We start from the raw sequence: 24397 nt of genomic DNA, 5'->3' as shown, positions 1-24397 counted from the left end.
GTAGCTCAATTGGTTAGAGCATCATCCTCCTGAGATGCCAAGGTTGCAAGTTCAATCTGCAGTCAGGGAATTTGTAAGAATCAACCAATGAATGCACAAATAGTGGAACAACAAATCAATGTTTCTCTCCCCCCACCCTGCCCTTTCTTCCTCTCTCTCTCTCAAACCTTTAAAAAAATAAAAATAAATAAAATGTATCAGTGACCTTAAAGAAAAACAACATAAACTTCAAAATATTCTCTCCATGTTTTTCTTAACAATAAGACAATTTTAATACTAATTTACATTTCACTGCTGAAAGAGATTTAAATGACAAAAAAAGCCATCAAATACATTTTATCTCACCCAATGCCTAACATTTTTTTCCCTTTGTTCATGATGACAACATAATGAACAAGACCATCTCTAAGACATGGTACACATTAGCACTAACTTCCTTTTTATTTAATAAAAGAATTATCAAACTTAAAATGCACACAAATTCAAAAGCTTCAAATATAACCTTAAATGTTTAAATAGTTTACATATATATTCAGCATTGTGAATTTTCACACAGAGCTGAACTTTTTAGTATATATCCAACCACACCGCTCTGCACTAAAAACGGTTTTATTTTTGATGCATTAAATAAGGCTCATTTGATTTCAACTTCTAATACTTTCTAAAAACATATTATAATGTAATTAATAGCCTTAAAATCCATTTACATTCAGAATTACAAAGTCATAAAACATTAAATATATTTAAAATGCTTCCTCAAATTTCACTTTTAAGGGACAAATTTAAAGCATGAATTAAATTTGCACACACATTAGAGATATATATGTTCATAGCATTAAATTCTGGAAATTACAGCTTTTCTAGGGACACCGACAGACAAGATTGTTCTCAGAGGAAAGTGACCACCGCAGGAAAGGCACTGACAACAGAAAAGGATTAATAAGCAGGGAACGTGTAACTTTGAGAAAAGAGTGCAGAAAACTGAAGGGCTGTCAACAGAGATAAGAGATTAGGCTTTCTGTGTATGGGCCCATATGGGTAAATTAGAAGAGATACTATAGGGACCAGATTTCATCTCATTCAGAAGAAAACTTAGTTGCCCGAAGGTAGAAAGCGCTACCTCAGGAGACGGTGCATTTCCAGTCATTAAAGGCATTCGGGCACGGGCCAGTTCAGGAGGAGCTGGGCAGATTACATCCCAGGCAGGATCCTGCCCACTGGCTGTTTTTACAGTGAAGGTTTATTGGAACACAGCTACTCCCACTTGTTTCCATTTTAGCTGGGGCGCCTCTAGCAACAGAGACCACAGAGCCCACAGATCCTGAAATGTGTGCTACCTGGTCCTTCCCACAAAATGTGTGCTGACCTCTGTGGAGAAAGCATTAGAAATTCAAGTATTGTTTGGGTGTCTGGACCAGATAACCTGTGGGGGTTACTTTGGCATTCAGGAAAGTGCTTCGCCTGTCCTGTGTTGGGTTGTGAAGGTTCATGACCGCATAAGGCAATATGGCCGTCTTGGTGAGCGAAGGTCTAGGTTCCGACTGCACTCCGTTTGTGAAGCTGTGTGCTGTGATGTGGGACTAAGTCTGCCAAGAGAAGGGGGCACCTTTGTCTAATCTACACAAGGGCACCCAAGAGACCTTCATAAACTGTACACATCATAACAAAACTAACATCCCTGCCAATCCGGATGGTCTAAGGTTCCAACTCACTGAACCTCCGCTTCTTCTCCTAACCCAGCGTTTCTTTCTTTATAGCCCACGGAAATGAAACTAACTGTTACTGGACAAGAGTTTTCATGTTTTGAGAAATGCTTCCAACTCCACCTGCTCTTTTACAAAGATATACTGCAAATTAACATATTACAAATTCAAGGAAGTGATGTCAGTTAAAAACAAATTAAGGAGCCCTAGTTAACTTTAGTATACACATTTTCCAAAGTTGCTGCATTATGAAATGCTTTTTTGTAAGCCTATTAATATCTCAAACAACAACAGTCCTACGGAATGATGCTTTATTCAGTCATATTTAGTACTTTCAGATTATAAACTCTTTAAGAACATGAATACATTTGTTCTTATCCCCTATAGATTTTAGTATATTGCTAAGTACATATAATTTCCTAAGAAATCACTGAATTGATTTAATTCTAGAAGATGTGCCTAATCAATATGGTGAATGTACTATCATTTCATTAATTAAAGAAGACTTTAATTACTTATGTGACAGGGAAACACAAAGTTATCATTATTCCACTAAATCCATTAACAAACAGTACAACAGCAAAATAATCTTGCAAAAGTGTATTTCAAACGTTTCCTCTGCTCTGTGGTATATATTTAAGCATATAAAACTATTGAAGATATATATCAAAATGTATATGAATATTTATTCATGATATATATGATATACAAATATCATATATAACACTGTATGATGTTTTAAGATTAAAAATTTGATAAGTTATCTAACAGATTGACAGAACATATATCAAAATATAGGTTTAACGAATTCAAAGCCAATAAAAGCAAATTACCTGAAGAAGGTGACAAAAAACTGCACAAGATCCATGATTGTATTGTGTTGTGAAAATGCAATCTGAAAGATCAAAATAAAAGAAAGTTGGACACTTACTGAATCTATGTGGTAATACTTTAAGGCATTTGTAAGAATATTTTAAATGATCAAGGTAATTGGGTCACCATTTTATAAATCATTTATGTTGCACTCAAAATTTTATCTAGAACACCTAATATATTAACTACTAACGATAACATTTGCCTAGGTTCTAAAATTAAATGGTTTAAGAAACCTAAAAATTACTTCAAGCATGTATGTGAAGAGTTTCATGTGAAATCCTATGACATTAAAATGTGCCTAAAACATGCAAATGAGTTTCTTCATCTAATAATAATCACATGTTCTATTAATATAATGGATCCCTGCAAAATCAAGAGACCAATTAATGGTAAAATTTAGTAATATCCTCATTTGTCCCATGTTTTCCAAGAGCCCTCAAGTAATTGATAAAATGAATGTTAAAATACTGAGTTAGCTGAAAATAGAGCAACAGTGACAGTAATGTATTTTGTCCAATTGAGCTTAAATGCAGATCTACATTGAATACATGTGTAAAATCTAAAACAAAAAATTAAGATATGCTATATTTTATTATATAATAACAATCAACATTTTGAATTTATGATTCAACAAAAATATTTATAATACATGAATTTGGCTGGATAAATAGATTAATAGCTTAATATTTACCACAAATTATCAGAATTCTTATTCAGATATTTCTTATTCTTATTCTGAAGGACAAATTAGTGTGTTTGTGCAAATATCAGAATGCCATTAATAAATTCTGATATATTTGAGACAAATAAAAATGAAAATACAATGGAATGGGTTAAAATTATCAAGTTCACCTAACAAAGTAAACGAGAAGTTTTTCAAACCACTGTTTAGATTATAGTTCTGCAAAATGCTGATATACAAGCATACTTATATAGTGGAAGTTAAAACTGAAGTTAGTCAACGCAAAAACAATGGGCTATGTTTCAGGTAAGCAATTCAAGGTTGCATCAGGTTGTTATTATTTTTTAAAATAAATTAAATCAAATTGGAGATTAAGTTACCATTACTAGATGAGATCAACTATAATAATTTATCCCAATAAGCATAAATTTCCTCTCAATAATAACACATGGCTAAATGATATAATAATACATATCATTCCTGAAAGTAATATTTTTTAAAATGGGCTTAATGTAAATGGATAATTTTTAAAGATAAAATCCATTTCTAGATGAAAACATGAGGAATAAATATACTACCCAATCCTTTATAACACAAATTACAATGATTATAAATCCTTGAATATTGTCTATGAAAATTTAATGGGTTTAATTATTTTTAGAGCAAATAAATGCCTTAGCAAATGCACTCATAACTTTCCCCCTGGTTTAATGCAAAAACTTAACTGGTCTCCCTGCCTTCAATTTCACAACCCTCTGGTCACTCTTCACCAAGTTGACAAGATGCTTTCTTTGAAACTGGAAGAGGTTTCTGTAATTCCTGTCCACAGTCCATCCCCCTGCTTAAGTTCTCTCAGTGTTTTCCATCGCTTTTAGCCTGGACTCTAACTTCCTTGCCACAGCATAGAATGATCTTCAGATGTGGCCCTTGCTTCTTCCTCTACAGATAGCATTGACACTGCAGTCTGATCAGTTAACAGTTTTAGTCGTTTCCAATATTCGCCATTCATTATCACCGTCTGTTCTTGTTTAGCCGTAACTGTTCCTTCTTGCCCTAACATCTTCTCTTGGGGAATTTCAGTCCAAATGATTCATTGCCTGGCATTTCAACTCTAGATCCTGTCTGTTTAGGGACCTCAATTGCTATCACATACTTCTACAACATTAGTACTATTTAAAAAGAAATCCTCTAACATTCATAAAGTATTTACTATTGCCCAGGCATTGAGCTAAGTGCTTTTCATATACTAACTTACTTAACCAGCAAAATAACCACGTAAAATAAATAATACCATTAAATCCATTTTATAGATGAGGAAATAAAGGTTTATAGGTTACCCCCACAATAAGCAGTAGAGCTAACATGGAAATCAGTGCGTTATGATCCCAGTTCTTATGTTGTACACTTTCCTAAGATCTGCATACTGTTTATCAGTATACTGTGATAATTAGCATATTTTTCTTTTCTGTCCATTTGACTTCAAGATATTTGAAATCAGGCATTACGATGTTCAGTTATACATTCCTAGCAACCAGCAAAGAACCTAGCATTTTGACTTATAAGTGTTTAGTAAATAAAATGCAGTAACTTTTAGAGATATATATCTCAATGTTCTAAATAAAAAGGCTTCACAAAACAGTTTTATTTTAACTAAAGGTCAAGCTGTACAAGAAAACAAGAATTACTTTTATATCAAGATTATGTCAGTTAAAATAGGTAAAACCTTATGTTCAGAGAGTATATTACTTGAAGTTAAAGGATATTATTTTTTCAAAAATATTTTTGCTTGAAGCTAAAGGATATTATTTTTCAAAATATTTTTCAAAAAACATTTGTAAATACTAAAAAATAAAACAGACCCTTTAAAATGACATGGTAAACATCTGCATTTGCAATGCTACCTGTTCTTAATTATAGTATTAGCATATTTACGAGGTTTTGTGAAGAGCCTCAAGTTTTAATTCATCAATCAAGAACATATAAAAGCAAGAGTAATGCCTAAAATAAAAATCTATATACCATTTATGCTTATAAAATCATTTTTTAGAAATTTTGATTTGCAATACAGATTATAAGTATAAAAAGTTAAAGTTTTAGTTGAAGAGGATGTTTGGGAAAATGGGAAAAAACAAAAAGAAATAGTTGATTAAGTCCAAGTAAAAATTTTTAATGGATATAATTTAAGTATGCCAATAGTAACATGAAGCTAGATTTACAAAAATGAGCTTAAGGAGATACATACTGATTTATCTCCAATATATTTTCTACATATACATTCACATATACATAATAAATAATTTAAACATACTTTAATTTTATTTTTTGTTTCAATGGGTTTTACTTTAAGAACTTTAATGTCTCAAAGGCAATAAACTTCCAGTCAAGACGGAGGCATAGGCAGACTGCTTTACCTCCCTTGTACAACCATAAGAGGGATTACAACTAATCTCAAAACAAAAAACACCCAGAGCTGCCAGAAAATAGAACTGTATGAAAGTCTAACAACCAAGGATTTAAAGAAGACATTCATCCAGACGGGTAGGAGGGGCAGAGATGGGGAGCCAGGGCAAAGAGGATGTTATGTGGCTGCAGTGAGCGGGTAGCAGTGGTGGCAGCTGGCAGATGGGCAGTTCCACATTGAGGACACCTGGGGAGCAAGCCCCAGGCCAGACTGCACAGTCCAGGTTCTAGCGCTGGGAATATAAAGCCTCATAAACTCCTGGCTGTAAAAAACAGTGAGGGTTGGGGTGGCAGAAGAAACCCCCGGACTCACAGGAGAGTCCCTTTAAAGGGCCCACAGGGTCCTAGAATGTACACAAACCCACCCACTCTTTAAATCATCACCAGGACAACAGCTACAGGGGCAACAGTCACATAAGTGACTAGAAGCAGGGCAAGTGCTAAACAAGCTTCCAGCAGTCAGGCAGTGGCTTTGCTCCCTCTTTAATCCCTTCCCAACATACAAAGCCACAAAGAGGTGAAGCGGGCTGCTTCCCTGCCCTGGAGATTACCTAAAGCTCCACCCCATACAGTGTAACAGGTATGCCAAGACATGGAGTCAAAGCAGCTCTACCTAATACACAGAAAAAAAACAAAACACAAGGAGGCTGCCAAGAAGGAAACAAAGAAATATGGCTCAATTGAAAGAACAGAACAACACCCCAGTAAAAGAACTAAGTGAAATGGAGATAGTCAACTTATCAGATGCAGAGTTTAAAACACTGGTGATCAGGATGCTTAGAGAGCTCATTGAGTATGGAAAAAGATAGGGGAAGAAATGAAGGCTACACTAAGTGGTATAAAGAAAAATCCACAGGGAATTAACACTGAAGGGAAGGAAGCTGGGGTTCAGATCAATGAACTGGAACATGAGGAAGGAAAAAACAGTCAACAAGAACAGTACAAAGAAACAAGAATTCACAAAAAATGAGAAGAGAATAAGAAAACTCTGGGACATCTCCAAAAATGCCAACATGTGAATCATAGGGATGCCCGAAAAAGAGAAAGAGCAAGAAATTGAAAGCTTATTTGAAAAAACAATGAAAGAAAGCCTCCCGAATTTGGTGAAGGAAATAGACATACCAGTCCAGGAAGCACAGAGAGTCCCAAATAAGTTGGACTCAAAGAGGACCACACCAAGACACATCATAATTTAACTGCCAAAGGTTAAAGATAAAGAGAGAATCTTAAAAGCAGCAAGAATCTTAAAAGCAGAGAGTTACCTACAAAGGAGTTCCCATAAGACTATCAGCTGATTTCTCAAAAGAAACCTACAGGCAAAAAGGGCCTGGAAAGAAGTATTCAAAGTCATGAAAGGCAAGGACTTACAACCAAATTACTCTATCCAGCAAAGCTGGATATCATTTAGAAAGAAAGGGCAGATAAAGGGCTTCCTAATCAAGATAAAGGTAAAGGAGTTCATCATCACCAAGCCCTTATTATAGGCAGTGTTAAAGGGACTTATTTAAGAAAAAGAAGATCAAAACTATGAAGAGTAAAATGACAATAAATTCACAACTATCAACAAGTGAATCTAAAAAACAAAAACAAACAAAGTAAACAAGCAGAACAGGAATAGAATTATAGGTATGCAGACTATTTGGAGGGTTAGCAGTAGGGAGGGGGAAAGGAGACTGGGGAAAGGTCAGGGAATAAGAAGCATAATTGGTAGGTACAAAATAGACAGGGGGATGTTATAAACAGTATAGGGAATAGAGAAGTCAAAGAGCTTATATGTGCTACCCATGAACATGAACTAAGGGGGGAATTGCTGGAGGGAAGTGGGGTACCAGGCAGAGGTGGGTAAAGGGGGAAAATTGGGACAACTGTAATAGTACAATCAATAAAACAATACTTTAAAAAAATGCAAAGCAACATTTTTTTTAAAAAAGAAGCTCAATACACAGTGACTAAACAGGAATTCCATGAAAAGTTTCATTAAACTGTGGAGAATCTATCTGACACTATTGAAAACTATTTAAAAATCTATTGAAAATTATAAAAAGTACTGTTATAGAAAAAAAGAATTTTAATGTCTCTATTGATTTATATTGTTTACTACATTCTTGCAGTTAACCTCCTAGGAAATCACTCAATTAAAATAAATCATGCATCTGTATTTGAAATTGGTTCTTTAGAGGTTATGATATTATGTGAATGCACAGCTTTATACTATTAACTCTTTCAATGAGTATTAAATATTTTTAAACTTATCCAGTTGAGAGTATTACTTAATTTGTAGTATAATTTATATATATATCATTTTAATTTTGAATTTCAAGCAAACACATCACATGGAAAATCTGAGATGAATGCAATTTAAATAGCGATCTCTCTCTTGAAATGTTACCATTTCTTATATATTATGGTGACATAATACTCAATACTCAAATATTTCATATTTGGAAAGATCATAACATTTGAAATACACTCACAATTACAGGTCAATAATACCTTTACTGAGGTATAATGTTAACATAATTAAATTCTTTTTAATGCATATTTTTGTTGGATTTTGGCAATTTTTACGAAACTATATAATTGCAAGCCACAGTGAAGATATGGAAGAGTTTCATCAGCTTTAAATGTTCTCCTTTGCCTCTTTGCAGTTGAACCCCTCCACAGAACCTAAACCTTCTATCTACTGTCTATCACTATAGTTTTTTATTTTTCTACAATTTCATATAAATGGAATCATAGGGAATGCAATATTTCATGTTTGATTTCTTTCACTTTACATAGTATTTTCAAGATTTGTCCATGTCAGTACTTGTATAAATATTTCTTTTTACTATTGAGTATTACCACATAATATGGATAGGATATATCATAATCTGCTTACCCATTCTCCAGTTAATACACACTCTTAAGTGTGATCATGCAATATTTATTGCTACATTATTTTTTTTTAATTCTAAATTTCCAACAATATACATGGAGGTGCAGGACCCGGTTAAATTATTTTAACGTATTAAAAAAGATAATGAAGATTACATAGAACTAAAATTGCTCTATGTTATATAAAAATCATAGAAGTCTATAAAATCAAACAGTATTATGATGGCATGTATCTAAAAATATCTATGCAGTTATATGAATATTGAACAAGAATTCATTAAATTGTTTAAAAGAGTTTAATTAGATTTAGAAAAGAAACTAATGACTTTTTTAAAATTGCTACTATAAAGTATTGGCAGAACTTCTTTAGTATTTAGATTCATTTTATAAATGGAAAGGTTAAAAGGGTTCTTTATAAGTCATTTTCTTAGAAAACCGTATTTTACACATAAGCCATCTTACCTAATTTGAATAATTTTATTGCTTATAAAAATAACATCAGTATTAATATTTAAAGTAAGGAGCCAACAAACTTTTTCTGTGAAAGGGCTGTAGATAATCTGTAAAGATTTTCAGCTTTGTGAGGAATATGGTCTGTTTTTCACTACTCAACTCTGACATTTAGTGTAAACTTGATATGATACATTTTTCTTCACTTAATCTCTAGAACATTTGTACCTATCATAACCAATCTTGTATTTTAGTTGTCATAAAACTTCTCATTTAGCTCCACAATAATATGTTTCTTAAGTATTATTTAATATTGACCTGACATTCATATTTTCTGATTAGTATAATCAATATTTTAATATTTGAGAAAATTGATTAACAATATCAAATACCACTTCTTAAATTTATGCCAACTTAGGTTTCATGACAAAAAAGAATTGAAGCTTAAAAGAAAAGGAAAAACTATGTTTTAACATATATATGATAAATCCCTCAAGGTTATAATAATTTGAAAAACAACAACAACGACCTGTGCCCTTTGGGGTAATTTGGGAAAAATATTACACAAGGATATCTTTATCAGCACATCTGTGTTATAACCTTACTTTTCAAACAATATGCATATTCAAACAATATGCAAAATAAGATAAAATTTCCTCCTTATTTCAATACCTACTTACCTAGTAGCTAACCACCTTATTTTGTGCTCAAATAGTTCATCGTATCTGTTTAAGTTGCTAACAGACTTGTAACACAATTGGTTATTAGTACAGGGCTATCACCTTGTCTACTATGGAAATTAAAATTGCAAATTGATGAATGATTCCTAGCATTATCCTCATGTAAAAAAAATCAAATCTACATTATGACATCAGTTTGCAGACTGACAATAGTGAATCGCCAAATCCCATTTACTGAAGAACAGGTAATTTAGATTCAAACTAATTTAATTTAATTTAAACAGAAATGTGTAAGTGTTGATGTGCAACTCTGTTGTAGAATACACAATACTTAAGCTCAATGCAATCTTTGTTTTTCAAGTTATTTGCATTGCAGTTTTAGTAGCATTTTTCTTTTTTTATCATCAAGATTCAATTGCATGGCATTACAAGTCATAAAGAATGTATTACTAAAATAAAATCTCACTTTAAAATAAAATCTCACTTTAAAAACTGATGCAAATCAACCTACTAGCATGATTTCTCACATTCCAAAAGAAAAAAAAATTCCTGCTTAATTACTAGATTATTGATATATTTATTATACAACACTGTTACATGCTTCACAGTCACAATTGAGACTTTCAAGGATATTTGAATGCTAACATAATTGGCAATCTAAAACATAAAATACTCTATCCAGGGCAATGAAGAAAATTGGTTTAAAACTAGAATGATTTACATTAAATTGAAACTACTTCCTTAAATACATAAATTGATCATGTAATACATTGAAATAGCAGACGCTTATCAATGGCCAAATTAAAGTCTGCTTGATGGTGTATAATTTTCCTACTCTGGTAGGTGTAATATGTATCTGACAGAAAAAAATAATTTTCTTGATTTCTAGAATTCCATTAGTAAGTGTAAGATTTATAATGCTATAAGAAATAAGCTTTTACAATACATGTAGTTCAGTAAAAGGAAGTAAAAAATTAGTATAATACTTAGAAAAAAGTACAATAAAAATCCTCAACAAAGATGTTTATTTCTCAAGTACCTTCATAAACACTTAAAAAATCATGGAGCCAGTGAATTTGGGCAGCAATGTTTTTAGAATAACAAGTCATAATTTGTCTTTTACCTCAGCAATCATCACAGTCTTTACCCACAGACAGTTTCTATAGCACAAGGACTACTTGTCTGTCATATAATTCACACTAAAATGTTTTATAGAATAACATAATAATTAATTAAAAATAAATTTAAAACTTTAATGGATCATTGTAGACAGGGACAAGAGGTAGGTAAAAAATGTAACCATATTTGATAATACAACTTATAATAAAAGGTATATTATTAAAAAGAGAAGGTACTATTTAATGAAAATGAAATATAAATATTAAGATTATGTCACTCAACATATTTTCTATAAAATAAAACCAATTTAATGAATTTTCCATTTATTTTTATTTTTACCCAAAATCTAAACATATAGATGGACACACTTATATATATTTAGTATGGATATGCATGTAATATTCCATATTTATTGTTATATACATTTTATAATGTGCAGTTCACTAGTAGCAAAAAATTTGAAATAGTTTATGATGAGTGCATAAAACTATGGGACATTTACACAATGTAATACCAGTTAGCTATAAAAAAAGAAGAAAATTTTACCCTTTGCAACAATATGGATGGACCTGAAGAACATTATACTAAGTGAAATGAGTCCGAGAAAGACAAATACCATACGCTTTCGCTCATATGTGAAATCTAATGAAAAACTAAACGAACAAGGAAAATGGGACAGACTCAGAGAGAGCAGGGTGGCAGCTCAGGAGGGGGTTAAGGGGGTGGGTGGAAGGGGCAAAAAGGGAAAGGGGCTCATGGACCGCAGTGTGGTGATTGCTGAGGGGAGAGGAGTATACGGGGACTGAATGGTAATGGAAAAAATACAATAAAAAGTAAATTTTAAAAAACGAAATAGTTCACTTTTACATACTCAAATTACAGTTCAACTACTTTTACTTCAACTACTTTTATTTCATTAACTCTGACTTTTCCAGAAAATCTACTGCCTACATAAAACAAAGTATGCAAGTGACAGCAGCTCCACGGTCCCTCAGGAAAATAGTACTTGGAGCGGGGCAAAGAGTCAGGCAGGCCTATGCTAGGCCAGGAAGGATGTGATAGTGGTCAGATTAGTTTGGCAGTAGGTGGCTGAAAAAAAATTAATGGATTCACCAGATACTTAAAGGAAAAAAATAGAATACTGTCAGTGCAATCAATGAAACGTGTGTACTCTGTGCCTGGCCACAAAGGCAGCTGTTCCCAGCAGGTTTTGCACCAGGGACCGGTTTTTCCATGGATGTGGGGCGAGGTGGAGACAGGAGGCGGAGCTCAGGCGAGCCTCAGTCCACGGCCCCAGGGGATGGGGACTCTTGCACTAAGAAATAGATTGAAGCCAACAATCAAAACCCAAGTCTGTGGTTTAAGCAAAATGTAGGTGGTGCCATTTCCTGTAGAAAGCAGGTTTCGATCAGCAGGTATACGAGATATACCAGAACAAACAAGCAGTGTCTGGGCCGGTAATACCGATTTATAAACGTATAAAAAGCCTATGCAGCAAGTGACCACAAAGGCCATGGTAGTAAATGAGACCAAAACAGAAAGTTTGTTGTCTAACAGCAGAATATCTAGAGAACAGCCCTAGGAACACAGGAAACGAAGGGATGATAGAAGGAAATAGTGTAAAACATGAAGGAAAGAGGAAGGAAGAGGAGGAGAACCGCGTCACCAACAGGGTTGCTGACAGGGGACCAACAGGGTTGCTGACAGGTCAGTTCAGAATGAAGCAAGAAACTAAAAATGTAGTGTCTGTAAGGTATCTATGACCTGCACCTTAGTAGTTTAAAAGGAGCTGTTTGGGTAGAAATCAAACTGCAGTAGAATGAGGAATAAACTATAAATCCTTTGAGAATGTAGACGATAATTATGTATTTCCTCCTACTGTGCACTACAGTGCCTCAACATACTAGGCATACAATTAACATTTATTGACTTGAAGAAAATGAAAGTAAAAGAAAGCAAAAATCCCATTTTAATTAAGAAATACTCCTACGGAAAGAAAGAATCCTTCCTTCATGTGGGCATTTTGACATTTTTGATCACTTGGACAGGTCTATTAAACTATGCGAGGTAACAGAAAATTTTTCTTAAGTAGTAACATCCTCTCGTGTCAATATTGACCTGATGGATGACAGGCTTATTATTTTGGCTGTCAATCCAAAATACACAAAATCCTTTTATTATGTCAAATTAAAAAAAAACACAATTTAGATTAAACTTCATAAAACTCTTTCCAAGGCAACCCTTCAGCCAGATAATTGTCAATATTTTTTTTTCCTAAAATGCACACTGGATGATTAACTCTGAATATACTTTATCCCTTGGTTCCAAGGAAACTCCCCAGCCATTCCATCCCCACTTTCCGCCTCTCCTGTAGTTCCGCACCATCCCCCACCACCCGACTCCACCAGTTGTCTGTCGTGCAACCCATTTTCCAGACATTAAAAAAGTCTACATTGCTCCCTAAAGAACATTCTTTGTGATCTGGAAAACCCTCTCAGGCATCGTGTCCCTTTGCTGAACTCCTCCTAGTCATCCTTCAAAATCTTCTGCCAGTACAACTCTCTCCAAGAAGCTTTCCTAGTTCAGTATCATCTCGGTAACAGTCATGGAGGTGGAAATATAATCTAGAGTCACCAATTCATAAATACCATTCACACCCACATCAGCCAATGTGAATGGCTCAGACTACATTTTATAAAATTAATGAAACTAAAACATGTCCCTGAAACTCTGTCTCAAGACTGAGAGTCTCTTCCCTTTTCTCTTCGGGATGATTCACTTAGGACCCAATAAACCTGACTAAAGGAGGACAGGATCAACATCTGAAACTGAAACTAAAGACAGAGCAAGAACAATTACACTAACGAATCAGTAATTGTTTGTATAACACAGCATAAACAATCTGCTAGCATGATTTCTCGTGTTCCAAAAGAAAAAAGATTCCTGCTTAATTACTAGATTACTGATATATTTATTATACAACACTGTTATATGCCTCACAGTCACAATTGAGACTTTCAAGAATATTTGAATGCTCAAGTAGTTGGCAATCTAAAACATAAAATACTCTATCAAGGGCAATGAAGAAAACTGGTTTAAAACTAGAATGATTTACATTAAATTGAAACTACTTCTTTAAATATATAAATTGATCATATAATACATTGAAATAGCAGACGCTTTCAATGGCCAGATTAAAGTCTGCTTGATGGTGTATAGTTTTCCTACTCTGAAAGGTGTAGGTGTTTACAGTATAAACAATGTAAAGGAATTTAGTTTTAGGAAATACGATGAAAGGAGGGGATGTTGAAACCTTGAACTTCCAAAAGATATTTCCTCTCAATGCCCTGTTTTCTAAGCCTATAATGTCCCTTATTTTACTTTAAAGCTAATTTTAAGTTGGATTCCTTTATCTACAACTTAAATAATGCTGACAATACATTTCATGAGGGCAAAGACTACTTTGTATACTATTTTAACCTCTAGAAAAGAGCCCTGTATACAACTGAAAAGGGAGCCAAAAATTTATACACAAGGTCTATCTGGAAAAAGTCCAGCCATTGTGAATATAAAAAGAATGGTTTGCACAACATTGATGGAATCTGGCAGCCAAGGAGAGTGGACTGGGATGAGCATGCGTGCATAATGACAACTTCACTGTACCAGTCAGTGGGGACGGTAGATGCTGGTAAGTGAGCATGTATACTGTGTAGCTGTCACATTCAAAATGACTGAGTGAGTAGAGCCACAAATCTGCATCAAATTTTGCTTTAAGCTTGAACATTCCTCCTCGGAAACTATTCGGATGATTCGGAAACCTGCAGCTACGGGCAACTGGTGATTGACAGCTTCATCACGACAACACTCCTGCTCATGCATCATGTCTCACGCATAGTTTTTTTGTGAAACATCAAATCACCCAGGTGACTCAGCCCCCCTACACCCAGATTTGGTGCACTGCGACTTCTGCCTTTTCCCAAAACTAAAATCACCTTTGAGAGTAAAGAGATTTCAGACTGTCAGTGAGATTCAGGAAAATACAATGGGGCAGCTGATGGTAATTGGGAGAACTGTGTGAGGTTCCAAGGTGCCTACTTTGGAAGGGACTGAGGCATCACACTCCTGTGTACAATGTTTCTTGCATCTTGCATCTTCAATAAATGTCTCTAATTTTCATATTACATAGCTGGATTTCTTCTGGACAGACCTCATGTTAAATTTCTGCCATTTCTGCAAAAAGCACTACTTTGTATTAACATTTGACTGATGAAATACAGAAGATACCATTACCGTAATTTTTTATTTTGGTCAGTATATGTAGAAATTTACAAAGATCTATTATCATGCTAAATTGTTTTATCTCACTAGTTACATTAGACAGAAATTGGATCAAGACAAATGAAAACTTCTATTTTCTCACATAACAGGAAAAACTCCTTATTCAAGTAATACTTTTTAAATTGATCTATTCAATCTCTTCAAATACATAATGGAAACACTACAACCAAAAGTGCTCAATAGAATTGTGATGGAAAAAATTAAGTATGAAAATACTATTGATATTAATTGAAGTAAAATTTATGTGAAATGTTTTGCTTATAACGAGGATATGACACAAATATTTTTTATGTAAACAAATAATTAAATATTTAAATCTTCATACATATTTTACACTACAGCACAATTGAAAAATTTAAACTACAAGTTGAAAGGCTAAAATAACCTGAAGTACTTTCTTTCAGCTATATACATAAAGGTCTCTCTTTGTGTAGCAACTCTATTGAGCAAATATTAGCAAATGTTAAAATAAATTATGTAAAAATGGTCATGAAATTTAAATGTTAATTTTGACCACGAACAATATTTTTGTTTGTTAGAAATCCATTGATAACATTTTGTGAAAAGGAAACAGTGATATTTATTTTTTTAAAAAGTATTTTTGGTATCTCATGGTGTGATTGGTATTTTTCAGTAGGAATTAGGGGTTTTTTTGTACTTTTTTTATTTCAGCCACTTTTTAAGATAACTGCTTCCACAGAGTGTACTTTGTAAATATTTATGAACAATTTCATTTATGGATTATAAACTTTCTCATAACTTGCAGCTTGTTGGAATCTGTGGTAGAATGTCTTTATGAAACCTAAAATATATAGAAATATATCTGTAACCTAATTACCATTTATCTGAAAAGAACTTGGAAGCATAAATCTAAGCTACTAAAAAAAAACAAAACAATTTATAAGTAAACATGAAACAACATATATATTAACAGTCCCCTCAGTCATTGAACAAACTTACGGTTACCACATTTGTTCTATTTACTATTTAGACTCAAAATTATATGGAAAATTTCTATCCTCCCAAAATGGAGTAACAGGGAATGGATTTATCCTCATGTCTAAACAACCAGTAAAACAGATGAAATATCTGGAACACCTGTTTTCAAACACTGGCTATCAAGCAATGCAGGATAATCATTCCAAGTGGAAAAAAAATGAGGTGAGCCTTTCAATGTCACGGATTATCATGGTTTTGAAGAGGCATCAAACAGACAGTAAACACAGGTGCATTTCAGGAATGTTGCTGATTTGAAGAGAGGAAGCTGGGAATGTGGCAGGGCTAAGGTGGCTAGTGGTTACAGCACCGTGTACTGGGGAAGAAAGAACTTCCCAGCATGCTCCAGAGCTTTGCTAAGAGCGTCTTTGGTCCTTCAGGTGAATGCTACTTACTGGTCAAGACTCTATCCAAGGCTGGGGAAAGAATGATCTCAAAGGAGCAGAGAGAAATATTCTCAAAACTCACACGGAGCTGGGAATAGTTTATGGTCCCACTAGTCAGAGCGTGAAACCTTGTGATTCAAATGGCACAGAGTGCCAAGAAGGCCATGCCTAACAGGGAAATGATCACCCCTCAAACCTAAGCCTTGAAAAGGTCAAAACTTTGCCAAGTAAATTAACTCCATCCCAGAACAAAACTAAAACATATTTACCAATATTAGTGAATATCTGGCACCCAAAAAGGGAAAATTCTGAATGTTGAGCATCTAATCAAAATACAATCCATAAGAAGGAACAGCATAAAAACAAGAGAAGGAAACTCAAAAATTACACAAATGACAGAATTTTATAGACAAGGACATTAAGAGTTGTGATAACTGTAATATATATATATTCAAGAAGGCAGATAAAAGATGGAGCATATTAAGTAGAGACATAGAAGATATTTTTTTAAAATGAATCAAAATTCTAGAGATAAAAAATATGTGTGTTGAAAAAATACACTGGATGGGACTCATATCACATTAAACACTAGAAAAGAAAATGTTAATGAAATTGAAGACACAGGAAGAAAAATACGCAAAATGAAACACAGAGAGAAAACATAATTTAAAAGAACAGAGTATTAGTAAGTCAAGGAACAATTTCAATCAATCTAATATACATACAACTGGAATTCCAGAGCAGAGAGGAGCCAAAATCTTGAGACATAATGGCTCAAAGTTTTCCGTATTTGGTTAAAATTCTAATTTTATGAATTTATGAAGTTCAATGGAACTCATGCACAGAAAGAAAACCCATAAAGAAAACCACACCTATGAACATCATAATCAAATTGGCCAAAACTAACAATAAAGAGGAAAAAATTTTAATGCAAAGAGAAAAAAAAGGCCCATTATATACAAAGGAAAAATAAGGTTAAAAGCAGATTTGTCGTAAGATACAATAGTAAATCAAAAGACAGTGGAGAACCTTCTCTAAAACAATTTCAGAAAGCTACAATTTAGAATTCTTTCACCACCCCCAAAAAGTGAAATAAACACTTTCAGAAACATGGGCTGATCTAATTCATAGCCTGCAGATCTGCATTCCAGTGTTACAGGATGACCACTGGGACATAGGAAAATACTTGACAGAAATCTAGATCTACAAAAAGTTATTATTTTTAATATATTTAAATACAATAGCCAATATCTAAAGTAGCAAGTGTAGTATGGATTTTATAATATATAAAGCAGCAAAATATACTCAACAGTGGTACAAAGACCAGAAGGAAGGAAATGAAAGTGTACTGTCTTAAGGTTAATGTTCAAAAATGAGTGATGTACTATTACTTGGAGGTAGGCAATGAGTTAAAAATGTCTATGATAAGCCATAAAATAATCACTAAAATAATTTAAGGAAATTCATGGAAAAATAATACAGATTCTACACACATTCTTTCAGAAAATTACAGAGAGAGGACTACCGCCCTACTCATTTCGTAAGGCCAGCAATACTATAATACCAAATCAAAAACGATTACAATAGAAAACTACAGACTAACATTCCTCGATAACATAGGTATAAAAGAACTTAACAAAAATAAAAGAAATCAAATCCAATAATATATATGAACAAGTGGAACTTACCACTGAATAGCATGGTTGGTTAAACATTCAAAAATCAATGAATGTAACTCAACTCTATTAGAAAATATATTAAAATTGAAAAAAGTCTACTATTTTATTTTTAATAATTGAAAGTTTATTATAGTCCTATAAACAAATACACATACTCATCTACAAGTATCTTAGTAAAACATATTTCTCATGACTAATATAATGATTTTAATAAAGAAACAGAAATTATGAACTACCTATCTTGACCATCAGAGTTGTTTTTCTACATTTTATTGCTCTGAGAGAGAGGAATATTTCAACTTTATTACACAAATTCTGGTTTGGCATCCAGAACATATTACTAGTATGTTCTCAAAAGAAAATCCAATTTAGAAAGTTAATTTCTAACCATTAAATATTCATAAGCATTCTAAAGTAACTATGTAATTTTCTTAAAAATAAAATACAATTAGATAACCAAGGAATAAAGGGCATGAAACAATTAAATATATAACCACTATATCCATTTTATTTACTACTTAATAAGCTCCATAGATTTTTTCAGTAAAACATGATTTTTAAAAATCACGAAGTCCTCCCACAAATCACATGGACATTAATATAAATAAAACATGCAAACATTTGTAGTCACCGATTTTAAAATTGTCATTTATTAATATAAAAGAAGGAGGAATGATCTGCAAATTTTTAAAAGATTTTGAAACAGGCTGACCCAGCACAGGACTTGGCACATGCTATTCAATAAACTAACTTGAACTAATTGAAATTAAACAGTCATAAAAGAATGAATAAATGAACAAATACCAACATTACAAAATGTAGACTTTACTCTCATAAAAACCATAAATTAAGAACTCAAACCTTGAACATTTCAAGAGAGAAAGAACATCATAAATATTTCCTAGCAATAAACCTGAAGCCTTTAGGAGCCTATCACTTACCACAATAAAAAAAGAAACACACACTATAGATAGACATATGGCAGAGATAAAGATATCAGCAATGAGAGGCAGTGGGTCTGAAAGAACTAGTAAGTACTATTAGTGCTTAATTTTTAATGCAAATTTAAATTACATTCAATACTAAACTGAGAATACTAAACATAGCAAATACTTTCAAATGGTATTGTAGGAAAAGAATATTTACTTAACCTTCAGTTAAAGTGTACAATTAATCAGAAAACCCAAATAATCTAGTTATTTCAAGTTTGATGCATTTTAGAATATAACTTCATTAAAAAGTATATTCTTTGGTTGATTCAATATTATTTTATGAATTTTTTTATGGAGATACTAATCACAAACATTCATGAACCCTTTTATCATATTATTCAAAGCATAGAAATCCAACTATATCATCACTGTGAAAGAAACCACATTCTTTTTCTAAAGAAAGTACTCAACAGTCACTAGACTTAATACTATGTTAACACTTACCTGTATTTTAACGGGCCAGGAAAAGTTACTGACGTACACATAGAATGTAATGTTAGGATTGCTTCTAAAGTTATATTTTTCATAGGAAAAACTATCTCTGTATTCCTTTATATTAGTCTTGGAAACTATGGGGGTCTCCTCCCCGGATATCGTCCCAGCTAAAATGTAAAAACAAAATTAAATAATTCATATTAGAAAATTGATCTTTATGAACTTAAGAATGTATACTTCTTGTTACAACTACTTATAAGAACATAATTATCAAAATATACTCATGTTCACAATTTAGAGCGACAGAGGAGAAATATAAGATTTGTCATACATATAGTGAAATAGCTTTAGGATAAAAATTATTTTTGAAAATCATACTACTGACTAAGTACTATGTACCAGGCACTAGCTTAGAGACTTTTATTCTTTTCTAATAACAGTTTTATTCCAGAGGTGTTCCAACTTCCATTTCTATTTTTCAAATTGAAACCTAAGCCTCAGAAAGATGAAAGCACCTGCCTCACGTAGGTAGCTGCTGACCGGGAAAGCCCTCTTTGGAACTCAGGTATATGTGGCGCCAGAAACTAAGCTCTTTCTATGTACTACTCTACAGAGCATTTCCAAAGAAATCAGGCCATATTTTGTATGTCTCAATTAAATTTAAAAAATTGGAAAAAAACAATTTATTTGTCCTCTCCCAAACTGCAATATCACTAACTTGAGCAAATTGGGAGGAGGCTATAATGTAAAATATGAACTAAATGCTCAATCAGTTAAACACATATTGAAAAAAATTTCAATAAATATTTACTGAAATCAACCAAATGAAATAAAGCATTTCCAGCAATCTTACCAAGCCCTCTGCTTAACAAAAAATAAAAATTATTAAAATTATATGCTGAACACCTGAATTAATTTCTAACTCATCATTATGCCAAAATTGCCGTAGATGCTTTTAAAAATGTGTATTTTTCCTGACCCCTATCTCCCAACCTGATAAATAAACATTTCTGACATTTGGTTCTGGGTATCTGAGTTACAAGTAATTTCTTATGTACTAAAATCAGTATTCTAAGGTGATTACAGAGTTTTATATATTTTTGTTGACAAACCTTAAAACTTGTAGAGCTGGTTTATTGCACAGAAGTAAAGTTCAAACAAACAGTACAAGTCACCATGAATTATTAATTAATGAAACTCACAGTGCCAAGATTTTACCATATGTTTGCACTAATGTAACAAAATGTCCATATGTCTGCTTGAACTTCTCATTTTTTATGCATGTATTATAAGTTCTGGAATGTCAAAGACCTAATCACTCTTGAATTCTGTTTCCATGATCCTACATATTTAAATAACATAATGACTTAATTTTCAGAAATCAAATACGGAATACTTTCTTTTTTTTATTACTGTTCAGTTACAATTCTTTAAAAAAAGTTTCAAGTACTTTTATGTAGCAGTATATCTTTGACATAGACAATAGAAAGCCAAAAAATTTCCTAAGATGTAAATATATTTTAAAAAATAGTGATTTTTCAAAATCCAACATACAGATTTATACTTCTTCTTAGTTACATTTTTTAAAAGTCAGCAATTTAATTTATGAATCTTATTATGGAAAACATATTAAGTATAGGTTTTGTTTTTAACCGTCCCTCTGCAACAAAGCTGACCAAGATAGGGGGAAGATAGATTTCTAAATTTGAAAGTAATAGATAAGTTGTTAATTCATCAGCATTCAGAGAAGAATTTCATTGTTTTATATCAATATAAGGTTAATAATTAAATGTACTTTCAATAATGAATCAAATAATTGATATTTTTAGCTATTTAAGAAGTAATCTATCTTAATTAAAATCACAGCAATTCATGGCACTGCCATTTTTAAAAAAATTGTCATGTACACTATTTGTTTCCCATCTTTTTTTAATAAAATAGAAAGTTAACAAAGTTATAAAGCTTTATTAATAGCGCTACTTATTATTTTTACCTGGAATACCACAACACATATAATATTTTTTCAGTTCAGTTATTTAAATTAATAATAAAAGGTCATGTTAGAGCACCTTCCACAGAGAAACTGATGTGAAAGACACATGGCAACAAAATTCTCTTACCTGTTGAACCAACTGACCATGTAATGTTGAGATTAAAGTTGTTCGATGCATTAATAGAAATATCCAAATTTTTGTTTGACTATCAAGAAAAAAATATGAAGGTTAAAAAATCAAATTATACTACACAGATATGACCAATATTTTAATTATGTCCATGCTATATTTGTTGAACTCTACACATTTATAATGACAACATTCAACTAAGTGTAGTTGCCAATTATACTCTAGTAAATAATATATACATAGGCGATAAATTCAAAAATAGATTTAAGATTCCCACTTATCTCCTCTACTAAAATCTGGCCTGTTATATGTAGGCCGGAGGCTCCTGTAATCCAGTATCTGTATTTTAATTTTCTTCACTTATCTGTAGTTAATATTTAAATGATACAGATTTGGATTAGTCCAAAAATTTTGCAACAATATAGTATTATTTTGTTGAAAAGCTTCTTGTTAGGTGTATATTCTATTATACACACTTTTTCTAGTTAAAAAATACTTATACTATATAAACTAAAGCTTTCAGGTAAAAGTGATGAAACTACTTGGGGGAAAAAAGGAGACCACGTCATTTAAACATCTGTACAGAGAAACAGTGAAGAATCTGTCAGTCAACCTGTTTTCTTCCCTTCATTCACTAGTTTGATTTAACTTCAAGAATACAAATGCATAAAAGACTTCTTTAAATGTTTTTCTTATTATCTTACTCCAAGAAATGAGGAACGGAAAGTTCATATGATTGTAACTATTTAGTTCTGCAAAAACAGACAGAATGATAATCATATTGAACAAGTTTAGCTTCAGATATTGAATGCGTAGTGCTGCATTTTAAATACACAGACTCAAACAAAAAGCTGTACTGCTAGGTAAGACCTGGCTACTAGAAAATATATAAATAACCTCCTTAGCATTACTACTTTTTTATAAATTAGATATAACAGGTAGGCCGATAGACAATACATCTCCAATTTCTGATTGACTCAGAGAAAATGTCTGTAAACAGTTAAGTTCCCTATATCTGATGCAACAGTCATGACAGGAAATTACTGAAATTCACCACCCTTTTTTGATGGATAAGAGCAGAAACAAGGAGCACCATAGAAGGCAAAGGCTGCTGGATGTGTGCATCATTCCATTTGAAAGGTAAACTGAGATCCAATTTTTTTTTACCTCAAAATAATACCTACCCTTAATGATTGCCACAGATAGAGGGATAGCTGGGCCTCTATGAAGAACTACTAATAATGCTCCACAACTATCGGAAAGCATTCTCTTCCTAGTTTCCAGGAAGAAGATAGAGGATGAAGAAGAGTGGTCATCTCCCTGAATGCCATACAGATTTTCAGGGTAGTGTTCTCTAATGCTGCAGACTCAGTGTCTGAGAATTCAAACTAATCAAAAAATAAATAAATAAAGCCTGAGAGTTTAAATATATACAGTGGTTCAGAAGGATACTGCACTATCCACCAGAGTCATACTCATATGTGGCCATGACTGTAAGAAGGAACTTAACACATTCAGTTCTATCGATAAGCTGTTCAGATACCTCTCACAATATGTACCACAGAACCGTCCAACTTCTTGAAACCTTGCTACTTCTTTGATAATATGCATGAAAACAATGGACACTGAATCTGGATAATGCCACCACTAGGGCTCTCGCAATAAATACAAAATGCTTTTATGTCAGCGTGCTGAGACGTCTGTTCAAAACATTATGCTGTTATGAAGGTGTGGACATGGTAAGCAACATCTCTTTCAACATCATGTTACATTAAGGAAACCCCGGAAACGAAAAGAAGAAAGCCTTCTGATCACAAAGACTGCCTTATGTCCTCACAATGAACTACCCAGACCTGAAAACCAATTACTGCTTCACATTCATTAAATCATGTTCTTAAGGCAATGAAATGAATTAATGCAGAGTATGCATTGTTGAGTCAGATGAGCGTGGGTTCCAATTAGTTTTTTCACATACGTGTTGATCGATTTAGGGAAAGCTACTTGTCCTTCCTGAAAAATCACGTTCCTTATCTCTAAAATGGGGATATGATGACCTCCTTAAAGAGTTTCTTGGGACTATCCAGTAAGATAAACTCTCAAAAAAACAGCATCATTTCTGGCCACAGTGCTGAAAATGGTAGCATTGTTGAAATGATTAGGTCTGGTGACAAGGGTGTCTTCCTCCCTTTCTTCATCTCCATCTTCACGAGGGGACTCAGAAAGAGAGCATATTTGCCAAGGAGGTGATGGTTGTTTATTATTAATAAAGTATTTCATAAAATGCTTTGTTTTTAAAAAAAACAAAACATGGTAGAAACAGTGAATCCCTAAGAAAGCTTAAATCAATATTTTTATCTTGAAGTCCCATCTTCATAACTCTTTGGGGTAGGAGAATTATGAAAATAACTGCTATTTCTGCTAAAAAGGTCAAAAAATTTCCAATTGATAGAAAACTATAAAACTCTTCTTGAAGTATTAGTTCATCCGCTATCAATTCCAAGTTTAGCCATTAGTGAAATACATGTACCATAACTAAAGCCCCATAAAGGTCATTTAAGGTCAAGAGAAAATGCTGGACTGAAAGAAATGAAACAGTAATTA

At 32.8% G+C, this 24397-nt stretch overlaps 1 protein-coding gene across 1 annotated transcript in view; it reads right to left on the bottom strand.

Annotated features, from left to right (window-relative positions):
• ATRNL1 (attractin like 1) overlaps positions 1–24397 on the bottom strand; it is a 498803-nt gene that overhangs the window by 298901 nt on the left and 175505 nt on the right. The window contains exons 23-25 of the mRNA XM_054581578.1: positions 21794–21872; positions 19683–19840; positions 2537–2598 (exon numbers count right to left, since the gene is read on the bottom strand). Coding sequence (XP_054437553.1) covers positions 2537–2598; positions 19683–19840; positions 21794–21872 — 299 coding nt within the window. The remainder of the gene's footprint in view (positions 1–2536; positions 2599–19682; positions 19841–21793; positions 21873–24397) is intronic.

Source organism: Pteronotus mesoamericanus, unplaced genomic scaffold, assembly GCF_021234165.1.
Source record: "Pteronotus mesoamericanus isolate MK-2021 breed Mesoamerican mustached bat unplaced genomic scaffold, CSHL_Meso_final contig_657, whole genome shotgun sequence".
NCBI lineage: Eukaryota > Metazoa > Chordata > Mammalia > Chiroptera > Mormoopidae > Pteronotus > Pteronotus mesoamericanus.
The sequence above is the reverse complement of the archived record's forward strand: the minus strand, read 5'-3'. Positions and strand labels throughout refer to the sequence as shown.